Genomic DNA, 13,783 nt, shown 5'->3' on the forward strand with positions numbered 1-13,783 from the left:
AGTCCTGGCAGTCCTGGAACTCACTTTGTAGTCCAGCCTGGCCTCGAACTCCGAGGTGATCTGCCTGACTCTGCCTCCCCAGTGCTGGGATTAAAGGCACCAACAAGCTGGGTGGTGGTGGCCTTGGGGAGACAGAGGCTGGCGGATCTCTGTGAGTTCAAGACTAACCTGGTCTATAGAGTGAGTTCCAGGACTGGCTCCATAGCTACTAAGAAACCCTGTCTTGAAAAACCAAGAAAAAAAAAAAGGCTCTGACAAATTAAGTTGCATGTGTAGAGCTGTGAACCCAGGGACTTCATAGAGGCAGAGAATTGAAAATTGCAAAGCTAAATTCTGCTACTATTTCAGGTTTATCAGTTATCTATATTTATATATAGATATTTATATATTTGATTTTTGTTTTGTTTTATTTTTCGAGAGGGTTTCTCTGTAGCTTTGAAGACTGTCCTGAAACTAGCTCTTGTAGACCAGGCTAGCCTCGAACTCAAAGAGATCCTCCTGCCTCTGCCTCAGTTATATATTTTAAAATAAGGTTTTAGAAAGTCAGCATTTTAGAGCTCTTCATGGCTGACTCAGTGCTTGGGTTGATGATGGCAAACTTGTTTTTCCTGCAGGTGCTCTTGCAGGGCAGTGGGCTGCCACCAGAGTCCTAGTATGTTGGGCTTCTGGTAGGTACTGTAGTTTTGTGACTGTGGACCCCTTTCAGCAGTGCCTTCTTGGCCTGCAGAGTCTTCTCTTTTGCTTTGGTTTTACAAGGGTCATTCACTTCTTGCTTGGATTTCAGTGTCTTTTTTTTTTTTTTTTTTTTTGGTTTTTAAAGACAAGATTTCTCTTTGTAACAACTCTGTCTTGGAACTTGCTTTGTATACCAGGCTGGCCTGGAACTCACAGAGATCTGCCTGCCTCTGCCGTCCGAGTTTTAGGATTAAAGGTGTGTGGCTACACTGGCCACTTAACACAAGATGAGCAACTCTTTCTCCTCTTCTCAACTTGTTTTTATTTGTAAAAACAAAACAAAAAAATTCTATGTAATTCCTTAATGTATGGTCATTTCTGCTTATGTTTCTTTTGTATCCTTGACTGTTTCATTTTGCAAATACAATATTTATAGGACTATCATTCACCCAGTGAATACTTGAATGCTTCTAAATACAATGTTTGTAGGATTATCAATCATCCAGTGAATACATGAATGTTTCCTCTTTATTACTATTTTTTGCTTTTTTGTTTTTATTTTATGTGTTTTGGTGTTTTTCCTAAATGTGTGTCTGTAGAGGGTATCAGAAGCCCTGGAACTGGAGTTTCAGGCAGTCTTGAGCTGCCATGATAGTATTGGGAATTGAACCTGGGTCCTCTAGAAGAGCAGCCAAGTACTTTTACCGCGGAGCCGTTTCTTCAGCTCCATGCTTCCTCTTTATTCATTTATTTATAAATTTTTTCAGGACAAGGTCTCCTTATATTGCACAAGCTAGTCATGAATTTTTGGGCTCAATCATCCTCCTTCAATCTGTTGATAACTGGCCTGCAGGCACTTGGCATTGCATGCAGTGGGGCTGGGTCTCCAGTGTGCCAATCATTAGGGATAAAGCGGAGAGTGAAACAAATATACACTACTTTTTGTGGCTTTCTTCTACAGCAAGTAGCTAAGTAAAGAGTACTATTGTCAGAGCACGGGACAGTAGGATGACCATCGTCAGAGCACGGGACAGTGGGTTTGCAGTTGCAGGAGAGAATGCTTCTCTAGTATATCCTTTGAGCAAAGGTTTGGTGATGGGCAGACAGCCACGAGGATGGAGCTGAGGCACTAACAGCTCAGACAGTGAAGTTACAGGGCTAGGTTTGAATGTGAGGTGTGGGAAAAAGACTGGAGACAAGTCAAGTATGACCCCAGAGTGTTAGGCCTGGCAGCTGGGATGGTTTGCTATTTCCTGAGTTGGAAATAAGTGAGTGAGTGAACAGCAGATTTGATTTTGGTTTGACTTTGCAGAGAGGAGCAGATCAGGAATTTATTTGGGAGAAAGAACAGATTTGATATGCTATGATATACCTAAATTGAGACCTTTATTGATATTTGAATATGTGATTATGATAATTTTTGTTGTTGGGTCCTAAAAACATTTATTTTTGTTGTTGTTTGTTTTTTTAAATTTTTTATTTATTTTTTTGTGTGTGTTTTGAAACTGTCTCATGTAGCATAGACTGTCCTCACCTTCTGTGTAGTTGAGAATGACACTGAACTTTTCATCCTCATGTCTGTCCTTCTGAAGGACCATCATTTCCCCCTTGTGCTGGGGACTCTAGGGCCTCATGCATGCTAAGCAAGTGCTAGACCACTGGACTGTATGCATAGCTCTCTTTTTTGAGGTGGGATCTTGTGAACACACTGTAGGCTAGGATGGCCTCAAACTTAAGGTGCTTGCAAATGTGCTTCCTGAGTACCAGGTTTCCTGGTCTGTAGCCATGCTGGCCCAGCTTGTTTACTTTTGCAAATGACTTCCTTCCTTCCTTCCTTCCTTCCTTCCTTCCTTCCTTCCTTCCTTCCTTCCCTCCCTCCCTCCCTCCCTCCCTCCCTCCCTCCCTCCCTCCCTCTCTTCCTCCCTCCTACCCTCTCTCCTTACTTCCCTCCCTCTCTCCCTTTACTCTTTATGTGTACATTAGCACATAACCAGCTCATAAGAGCATAAGAAATTGGAGCTATTTGTGTGTGTGTACACTTTATAGAGTCAGTTCTTGCCTTCCACCTTCACATGGTTCCAGGCATCAAATTCAGATCATCAGGCATGTCAGTAAGCACTTTTACCCATTGAGCCATCTCAAGTTAGTTTTAACTAACTTAACAGTAAGTAACTCATAGTGTATACATAGGATAATAGTTAAATTTTATTATTAGGTGGCCTGAGGATGTTGTTACTGAGAACTCTGAGATGGTAGAGTTCTCATCTGGCATACATGAGTTCCAGAATTTAGTTCCCTGTACCATACCAAGAAAAAAAAAATCAGTGTGTATCTACTTATATTAACTTAAGTAAAAACTAAATTAAATGTTCAGTTCTGTAGTTATACCAGCCATGTTTCAGGGCCTTGATAACTTCCTGAAGTTAGTGGCTGCCCTGATGAAAATGAAAAGTATAGATATACAACATACCCTCTGTCACAGGAAGTTCTGTTCTGTCTAGGTGATTGGCTCTTTTACATGCTATTTAAGGGGAAATTAAGCTGCAGGAAGAGGAAGTTACACTGTTGTTGTGTATATTTGTTCTAGTATTTGTGTTTTCTGACTGAGGTGCTTTAGGGGTGACAGTAAAAGGATCTTTGAACAAGTGTGATGGAGAGCAAAAGGGTTGGCATATTAGATGATACTTGGATGGGACTGAGGTGTCCGATTTAGCAAAGCGATGGTTTTAGGGAATAATAAATACTTGAAGAAACATGTAGAAGAGGGTAAAGCAGGTGGTAGATTCGGACTCATTATAAGGAAGAACTCAGCAGAGCTACCCTAACCATCAAAAGTTTGTCATGAAGCCAGTGGTGGTGGCATATGCCTTTAATCCCAGCTCTTCGGAGACAGAGACAGGCAGATCTCTGAGTTGAGTCCATCCTGGTCTACAGAGTGAGTTCCAGGACAGCCAGGGCTATACAGAGAAACCTTTTCTCAAAAAAGAAAAAAAAAGTTTATTTTGAACAACAATGCTTTCTGTCACTGGGTATACTAAAGCAGAGAGAGGGTGGCTGACCATTTCACTGTAAGGGACACTACAGAGGGAGTTGTTAGCAGATTTGAATGTACACCAGTTCTAAGAGGAACATTCCATATCCAAGATTGTGTGATTTTAAAATAGCTTTAAAGATTGCATAATACTTATGGAGTATGTATGTTTCAGGAGTCAGGCAAAGAGGCAAACATTTTAACACTAACTGCCGATGTTAACCTACTTTTACATACGGATGAAAAGGAGCCCAAGAAACAACCCTCTCCTTTGGGAAGTAATGTTGAAACAGTTTACTTCTACAGACCAACTAAAACTGACAGGCATAGAGAACAACAATGTATGCTTGAATAACATCTGGTACTTAGAGAACTGCTTTGTCTTTGCTTGCTGTTATATAAGCTTCTTTGATTATAGTGCAATTTTAAATCAGGCTCTTTTAGACTTTATGTCCTCAGTGTATCTTGAGTCTACCTCATCTAATTCTGGATGAGAAGTAAAAGATGAAAATTTTGTTTGCTTGTTGATACTTGAGAAGAAATGCAAGATAAATCATAAGTGGCTATTAACTTATAATCTAGTAAAATGGGACAGTACTTCTTATTGAGACAACCTTTCTCCTTCATCTTTTGGTGCTGGGAATCAAAATCAAGGCTTTCACTATGCTAGGCAAGTACTCTACCGTTGAGCTACATTCTCAGCCCTTGAGATGGAACTTATTTTATATAATGAGTTTGGGGAAAGTTTTACTGGATTTGGAATCTGTCTGATTTACACCTATACTGGTCCTCCTCATTTCTCCAAGGTTTACTTGTATCCCATAAATGTCTCATAGTCACCCCCTTTGCTGTGCCTTCATTGTTAGGTTCCCAGTACTGTTAGCGGTTTCTTGAGATAATGAGTTAAAAAGAGGAAAAGTTTGTTTGGGGTTGGTTATAGAGGTCTCAGTCTATGACTGTTTGGCCCTGTTGCTTTGGGTTTGTGTGAAGGCAGCACATCATGGCCAAAGCACATGGTAAATAGAGCCCCCAGTTCATGGCCAGGTGGTGAGAGACAGAGAGGATACCAGGGTCCCACCGTTCTTCCAGTACCAGCGACCTGAAGACTTCCCACTGATCACCACTTCCCACTGTTGTCAATCTGGGACCAAGATTTTGGGGGAAATTGTTGACCTAAACTATGACAATCTGCCCTTGGCTCCTCAAGGCCTATATCCACCTCATAAAACAAAATACATTTTGTCCTCCAAGAGTTCCCAGTCTTTACTGTGTCTGGTGATGCTTAGAAGCCTGGAGTCTCAGGCATTATTTTGAGCATCTATTTTGAGGTGGTGTTTTAAGATAGATAACATCAAATCAAATTGTAAATTATTTTAAATATATTGCCTTAAGGACCTACTAAAGAATGTGCCACTGAACTTTTGAGTGATAGTTGAAATATCCTTGTGGGGGGGGGGAGAAAAATCAATGTTGACCGAAACATTTTCTTTGAATTTTTAATCCAATCTTTCTGTTTCACTTTTTTTTTTTTTTAAAAAAAAAATTCCATTGAGGAGGTTGTAAATTGACTTCCTTATTCACTGAGAAGTATTGAATCCATGGCACACAGTCTAAAACATTTCTGATTTCAATATTTTTGTACATTTTTAGCTATTATTAAACCCTCTCTTACTAGTGTTTATTTCTACATAAACTACTCAGAGCTAAGGAAATTGTATGATCATTTACAAGATAATAAATCCCCGAAATTTTGTTTCAAAAAAAAAAAAAAGTCCAAAGTCTCTAAGACAGAAGACAGACTTTGCTGTAATTCCTTGTAAGAAATCAAAAACACATATCCTATTCTTCTGAAATACAGTAACGGGACAAGCAAAGGCATACGTTTGTATTCCAAGAGGACATAGAAAGATGGGATCAGACAAACCCAAGGCCGGTGCCCCAGCAGGGCAAACATAAAATCCTTTCTGTAGCTGGTGTTCAGGATGCTCCCTAACAAGTGTGGACAGCCAGGGGTCTGGGTAGACACACCTAGGGCTTGTCTTGTCACTCTTTCAGCCTCTTACAGGGACGTACGCTGCCCGTAGTTTTCTTTGCAGGTGTTCCCTGCTCCTGGCAGTTCTGCCGTTGTAGAATCTACTGCGGTCTAGCTTCACTCCCTCAGCTTTATTATTTTTATGTAGTTCACAGCTCCTTTCAGGGCCCCCAACCCTGCCACAGATGTTCTGACTTCCTAGGTTTTCCTTTGTATTCTTAGGGGATATCTCTACCATTACATCATATTAACTAAAAAAAGATGTATTTATTCAATGTCTGAGTGTTTTGTGTTCATATATGTGTGGGCACCATAGTGTGCCTTGTGCTGATGTAATGTAGAAGAGAATTTCAGATCTTTTCTTACAAGAGTTATAGACATTGTAAGATGCCACGGGGTGCTGGGACCCACACTTCCATCCTCTGCAAGAGCAGTAAGTGCTAGTAACTGCTGAGTCATCTCTCCAGCCATAACTTGGCATTCTCAAGTACTGAAAAACCATCATGCTCTTCCTCCATGTACAATGGAACCAACTGACGTCCATTCTTGGGTGGTCTTGTCACAGGTCCAAAACAAGAGAGCAAATCAAATATGGATTGAAGTCTTAAACTGTGAACCAGAATATACCCATACATAAATTATCTTAGGTACTTATTGTAACAAGAGAGAGCTGGCTAATAGAAAGTGGTGTTACTTTATAGGGCAACTGACTACAGCTACACCTGGAACAATGCAATAACAGTCCTGGGAATTTGTTCATGGAAAGAATCTGAAAAGACAGAAAGCTTATTATGCTGAAAGCACAGTTTAGCAGGTGATTGTGGTAGAGGCTCAGAGGATAGAACACAGATGAGAGTGCAGACAGTAAATACTGTTCAGATGAGGTTTCCATGGAAACGATTCTATTGGCAATTGGGCTAAGCACCACCCTTGTTAACCTGTGGAAACAGCTGGACTACATTTTATCCATGCCCTGAGACTGGGAACCTGAGCTTAAATCAACAGACCAGTTTATATTTTAGAGGAAATTTCAGAGCAAAAACGGCATTCAGGCTGTGTCATGAATTTACCGGCTAAGTGCTTTTAGCCAAATTTATAGCGAGAAGTAGGAGTAGAAAGAACAGAGCAGAATGATTTGAGAAACTTGTAGTTTGGCCAGAAGAATACCTATAAAAGAAGTACCAATAAGTTGCTTTAAAAAAAAAAAAGATAAGCGCCATTAAAAATAAGCCAAATGTTTTGCATCAGAACAATGTGTATCTCAGGAATCGGTAAGACCCTACTCAACACAGTGAAAATTTTATTTAAAAACTTGCCCATACAGGGCTGGAGCAAAAAAAAAAAAAAAAAAAAAAAGTCCATGGAGCTGGGGATGTAGTTCAGCTAGCAAAGTGCCTGCCTGCTTCACAAGCACAAGGGACTGAGCCCAACCCCCAGAACCCAAGTTAAAAAAACAAAACAAAACAAAAGCCAGACTGGGCATTCATGGCGCACACCTTTAATCCCAGCACTAGGGAGGCAGAGGCCTGTGGATCTCTGTGAGTTTGAGGCCAGCCTGGTCTACAGAGTGAGTTTCAGAACAGGCTCCAAAGCTATAGAGAAACCCTGTCACAGAAACCCAAAACCAAACAAAAAAACAAGCCAGGCATGGTGATGTATGCTCGTGATCCCACAGGAAGGCAGAGACAGTGGATGGATCCTTGTGACTCAGTGGCCAGCCCACCTAGCCCACTTGGTGACTTCCAGGCTGGTGATGTCTTAGAAAAAAGGTGGACATTGTCTAAAGAAGAATATCCAAGGTGGTTCCCTGGTCTCCTTTTAAAGTTGACAAAACAGACTTGCTCTCTTTTTAGAATAAAGTATATTATCAACTTTTGTAAACAAATTGAAACCATGTTACCCTAAGAACAGGTTAGCCTCAAACCCAAAGAGATTAGCCTGCCTCTGCCTCCTGAGTGCTGGGATTAAAGACATGCACCACCATGCCCAACCTCTTGTGTAATATTTTTGTGGGTTTTTTTCCTCTTAAATTTGATTCACCCTCTGTCCCTTTCTGCACCCTAAGTTTGAAAGAAAAATGTATCCATTCTTAATATGGCCCTTAGTTTTTCAAACTTTAAAATTTGGCTTATAATTTAAATTCTGTTAAAACCCTAATAAGATCTTATTTGGATAGGCTACATATTTGGATCCACAGTAGCCATTTTTATAGTTGATTAATGAGGATCCCTGTATCCTGAGGTTACAAGCAGATTACGTAAGGGTGTTTCAAAAGCTGGTCAGTTTCAATAGGTTGATGATAATTGGATGTTTAGCCTCCAATTAGGCTGTACATGCAAATAAAACGGCACATTACTTTTTTTGCACCTCTAAAGACAAATCAGTTATATTTGAAAGAAATACTTCCTTGCAGTGGTGGACTACGACATATATATATGTGTGTGTATGTACCAAAAATAAGAAAATTATTTAGTGCAGCTTGGTTTAGCCATCTGATATGGGTGCTGATAGCTGAACTAGGGTCCTTTGGAAAAGCAGCCGGTGCTCTTAACTGCTCTCTGTCTCTGTAGCCCCTTTTGCATCATCAGAAACATTTTACTGTTTGCCCTTGTTATTTATTTGTTTGTTTGTTTGTTCGTTCGTTCGTTTGTTTGTTTATTGTTCTTTGGTTTTTCGAGACAGAGTTTCTCTGTAGCTTTGTAACCTGTCCTGAAACTTGCTCTGTAGACCAGGCTGGCCTCGAACTCTCAGAGGCCTGTCGCTGCCTCCTGGCTGCTGAGATTAAGGTGTGCGCCATCACTGCCCAACCCCCCTTTTATTTTTAATCTCCACAGTTATAGGGTTGTGGCCTGCAGTTTAAGAAGCTAGGCTCTGGCTGGCTGGCTGGTCAGCCATTAAAAGCTAAGCTTACAACCAAAAATATAGGAACCTAAGCTCTAAAAGGATCCACAGGAAGGGTTGTGTGCACCCTTCTTAAATTCTTGAAGCAGTGGTTACTCCTTATTTATTGCCTTAGAAGTTCTTCATCTGAATTTCTTGAAAACTGCTTCAAAAATTTCTTGTTTTGCTTTGAATGTTCCTCTAAAAAACCTAATGTTACCTCCTACTTTTAGCCTGTCTTGAGGTTCTATTTTTTTTTTAATGGATTATTTTAAATCTGGAAAAAGACATTTTTCAGAATATGTTTTAAAGTTGATTATTCCTGGATTGCTTATTTTCTGGGGAGCTTCAGATCATCTTTGTAGTCGTTCACTGTGAGCTTAGTTTTCTTTAGAGTAGCCTTGACTGAGGCCAGCCTAGCTTTCTTCTGTCCTGTCTTGAGACTTCAGGCCGCCCGCCAGGAGCTCTGCTTGATTTGCAGGTTTGTGACAGGTGATGGTGTCAGTGGTTGACAGCAGTGGAGGAGAGAAGAAGTGCTGCTGCTTCCGCCCAGACTGCTTTCTGTCTACTTCTTCCCGCAGGACAGTGCACCTTCTTGCTGCCTTTCTTTTAAAGTGTGGTTTTCCTTACACAGCTTTACTATGGTAAATCCAATGGGTATAATTTATCCATTTAAATGGTATCATTCAAGGGTTTTGCTGTGTTTGCAGAGATGTTCAGTCACTGCCATGGTCACATTAACGTTTTCATTACCTAGAATGACACCTTGTCTCACATTCCTAGTTTTTCCGCATCCTCAACTTTAAGCAACTACTAATCTAATTTTAACCTATGGATTTACCTATTTTGGATATTTTATTTAAATTTCATATAATATATAACAATCTATAACCTCTTTCATAATTTTTTCAGGTTCTTCCATGTTTTATGAATGAATAGTTCATCCCGTTTTGTGACTAAGTGATGTTCCATTACACAGATACACCACATTTTATACCATTCATCCTTTGATGGGCATTTGAATTGTTTCTACTTTTTAACCAACTATTCTAAGAAGTGCTATGAGCATTTGTGTGTATGTTTATAGGTAGTTAGAAGTTTTCATTTCTTTTGGAAATATACTTAGGAGTGGAGTTACTCACCATTTGATAGCTTCATGTTTAGCCACTCCAAACTGACTACCGTTTTTTATTCCCATTAGATGTGCACAAAGATTCTAATTTCTCAAATACTTAAAATTCTTGTTATTGTCTGGCTTACTTTTGAAGGAGCCAGGATCTTGATATGTTGTCCAGGCTGACTTCAAATTCCTGAGACTACAAGTGTTGCTACTGACTTTGGCTTCTTATCTTGCTTTTTATTGTAATCATCTTAGTGAGTGACAAATGGTGTTTCATTGTGGTTAAAACTTGTATTTTCAAGATGGGGTGTGGTGGCGCATGCCTTTAATCCTAGCACTTGGGAGGCAGAGGCGGGACAATCTCTGTGAGTTCGAGGCCAGCCTGATCTGCAAAGCCAGGACAGCCAGAGCTGTACACAACAAAATCCTATCTCAAAAAAACAAAGCAAAACAAAATTGTATTTTTCTGGTGACTAGTGATGATTGGCATATTTTCATGTATTATGTGTATCTTTGGAGAAATGCCTAGTTTGATTTACATCTTTTAAAAATTGGGTATTTTTTTCAACTTCTTTTTTCAGATTAATTTTTTAAAAAATTATTTTGTGTAGAAGAGGGATTATATGCATATGAGTATAGGTGCCTCAGGAAGCCAGAGGCTTTGGGTTCCCAGAGCTAGAGTTACAGGTGGTTATAAACTTCCTGATCCAGGTGCTGGGAATCAAATGTGGGCCCTCTGCAATAGTAGTATTTGCTCTGTACTGTGGAGCTAAGTCCTCAGGTAATCTTTTACAAACTTTCTGGGTTTTATTTTTGATAGAATCAGAGACCGATCCCAGGACCTTGAGGCATGCTAGGTAAGTCCTCTGCCACTGAGTAGAATCCCCAGCTCTGACTACTTTTAGTACTGTCACTAGAGTTCTCCTAGGGTCTCAGTCACCCGCTTGTTACCCTTTTGCCTCCACCTCCCACAGGCCACCACACCTCGCTAAGACTTCTCAAATAAATGATTTATAATTATTGTCAGGTCTTTTGAAACACAATTGCTTTTTAGTTTTGATGCTTTTGTTGTGATATCTAAGAATCCATCATCAGATTTAAAGTTTTGACTACTTAGCCAATTTTTTTCTTTTTAGACATTTTGTTTTTTAGATTTATGTGTTTTGAGTGTTTTACTTGCATGCATGTGCACCATGTGCATGCCTGTGCCTACAGAGGTGAGCCAAGGGCATTAGATCTCCATGGAACCCAACCATGTGGGTGCTAGGAATAGAATTGGTTTTCTGCAAGAGCAGCCAGGCTCTTATCCACTGACCCATCTCTCCAGCCCTTCATTGTCTTGTCTTCTATGAAGATCTTCTTGTGGCTCTTATATTTAGGTGTAGATTTTTGTTTCGTTGGTTGTTTTGTTTTATATTTGGGTTTCCAAGACAGGCACAGTTTGATGAAAATTATTCTGATTATAATTAACTCAATCTTTCATGCAGAGCAAAGCATACATGAATCTCCTTGAGGAACAAAGTAAGCTGAATACAAATCAGACATGATTACAGTAAAACTCTTTGTAAAGTCCATAAAGATGGGGTCTATAGATTGACTGAGAAAAACAAGCTTGCGATAATAAGGGCCTGGAGGGGGGTCAGGTGCCAGAAAAGTCTCTGGGCATGCAGATATTGCAAAGGTCACCAGGCTGGAAGGCATATTGTTGCAGCCTTCTGGGAGGTTAACAGGTATTAGCAATCCTTCCCTCGAAGGATGGACTCTGTGATAACATTTCGGGTTCCCCTGGTGCTCATCTGGGAGCACAAGGCCTCGTTGTCTCCCATAGTACTTAGCACTGTACTTCCTTTTGGGGGAATGATTTCATCAGTGCTTAATCTGTGTCTTTTGCTTCCTTTTTCTTTTGTACTCTCTTTCTGAGAGAGATGCTGCAGATCATGTTGGCTTTGTTTCTGTCCCTTCTTGATATCAGGTTTAGGGTTTTATTGTGTTGACTTTTTTGAACAGCTGTATGACCATCATTAATTTTCCAAAATTGAAAGTTCCACAATTGATGAATAAATGACTTTAGTTTGCATAAATAGTTAAGCTACTTGTGTTGCTTTAACTGGTCTCATTTTTAAGATAGCTATTTATAGGCCAGGTAGTGATAATGCACACCTTTAATCCCAGGCAGATTTCTGTGAGTTTGATGCCAGCCAGGTTTACAGAGTGAAACCCGGTCAGCTATGGCAACATAGAGAAACCCTGTCTCAAAAAAAGAAAAGAAAAAGCTATTTATAATGTCATACCCAGTACTTGCTGCTGAACCTCAGCTTCGTGTGTCTTGACTGCTGAATACTCCTACTTGTGTGACCCATAGCTCGGTTAATCCTGATTCCTTTCCAGGTCTTCTCATATCATCAGGTGACTGTCACCTCACCTGTTACCCCACTTCCACTCCAGTTCAGTATACATTACTGGATGTAACTGAAACCCTTCTCGTTTTCTCCATTCTGACTGCTATCATTAGAGCCAAGTGACCTGTGCCTGCATCGTGGCCAACTTCTGGCCTTGCCTGCTTCAGTCTGTACTCTGCAGTGTAGCCAGAGTGATTTGGAAATACATCTGATGTCATACCTGCTTAAAATAATCTGTCTCATTCATTTCAGAAAATGGAATTATCAAGACAGATAAAGTATTTGAAGTGATGCTGGCTACAGACCGCTCCCACTATGCAAAATCTAACCCTTATATGGATTCTCCACAATCAATAGGTAAGCTTTATATTTCTGAAAAATTGTGTTTTCCATGAGTTACTCCGTAATTTTTTTCTCAAGACAGGATTTCTCTGTGTATCTCTGGCTGTCCTGGAACTCACTCTGTAGACCAAGCTGGCCTCAAACTCTCAGAGATCCGCCTGCCTCTGCCTCCCGAGTGCTGGGATTAAAGGTGTGTGTAGTGTACAGATGTGAATTATAGCCCCACTGATTGAAATTTTGTTGCTCAATTTTAATAATTTCAAAATATCCTTTGTAACAAAATGCATCTTTTTCTATATCTTTAAAAATATATTATGTGAGTCAGGAAGTTGGGGGATTTTTTTTTTTAAGGAAAAACAAAACTTTAATGAAAACCTAAGTTTTAGCTGAGTGCCAAGTTTTATTGAGGATCCTTAATTTTGAATTTGCATATTAGCATTGATTTTTGAAATCACTATTTAAAGGGAATAAGTAAGTCATTATTGACTTTTCTGTTTCTCTGGGCCCAATGCTTTGCCTTTCCTTTGTCTTTAGAAAGTTCTGTATTTAACTCCTTGTCCTGAAGCAGGTTTTGCTGAGCTGCTGAGCCTTGGCAGTGGGCGCCTTTGAGGCTTAGAAGTGCCTCAGGATTCTGTGGGCCAGCTGCCATGTCTTCTTTTGAAGCACTGTGACAGTCAGCAAGAAGATCCTGGGGAGCTTCTGAACCCCAAGGCACCTGCTACCACCGCTCAGTGAAAACTGCTTCAGAGGCAGAAGCAGGTAAATAAATCTTGAGTATGTGACACCAAAAGGAAAGAAAACATGGGCTAAAAAACCAGCACAAGACAGTAATTTAACCATGGGCAGCAACAGAGGAGCAAATCTCTTCAACTGGTTATCTGACTTTTTAAAGTGTTGTCTGAAGTGTAAAAACTAGTATTCTGCTAAGATTTTGCATACTTACTATACTTATGAAATCTGAAGAGAATGAGTGAAAAGTAATTTACCAGTTCTCAGTGTGTTGAAAGCCTTCCTGGTACAAGCCTGTAATCCCAGATACTTGGGAGGCTAAGGCAGGAAAAGGCTGAGCTCAAGGCCTGCCTAGGCTTATTCGGAGATCCTCTCGAAAAGGGAGGGAGCAAAGGACCCAAGCTGGCATGGTTGGGACATGCTTGTAAACTGGACACTTGGGGAGTGAAGGTAGGAGGGTCAGGTGTCCAGGCCGGTCCAGACTAGCCATGGCTGTGTGAGACCTTGTCTCAGACAACAACAGTGGTGCTGGTGGCCAACCACGCAGATGGCATCTTTAGCAGTAGAGGAGTTGG

General features: G+C 40.4%; 1 protein-coding gene across 3 annotated transcripts in view; it reads left to right on the forward strand.

Moving 5' to 3' along the window:
- The window catches only part of Pcmt1 (protein-L-isoaspartate (D-aspartate) O-methyltransferase), a 32,597-nt gene that overhangs the window by 2,079 nt on the left and 16,735 nt on the right, over positions 1-13,783 (forward strand). For 2 of the 3 annotated variants that reach the window (XM_050161626.1, XM_050161625.1), the window contains exon 2: positions 12,390-12,494. In XM_050161626.1, coding sequence (XP_050017583.1) covers positions 12,390-12,494 — 105 coding nt within the window. Of the gene's footprint in view, positions 1-12,389; positions 12,495-13,047; positions 13,239-13,783 lie in introns of those variants that run through there. The other variant, XM_050161628.1, reaches the window with a different exon arrangement.

The sequence above is a fragment of the Alexandromys fortis genome, unplaced genomic scaffold, assembly GCF_014885135.2.
Source record: "Alexandromys fortis isolate MF-2015 unplaced genomic scaffold, M_Fortis_MF-2015_v1.1 scaffold_134, whole genome shotgun sequence".
Classification (NCBI taxonomy): domain Eukaryota; kingdom Metazoa; phylum Chordata; class Mammalia; order Rodentia; family Cricetidae; genus Alexandromys; species Alexandromys fortis.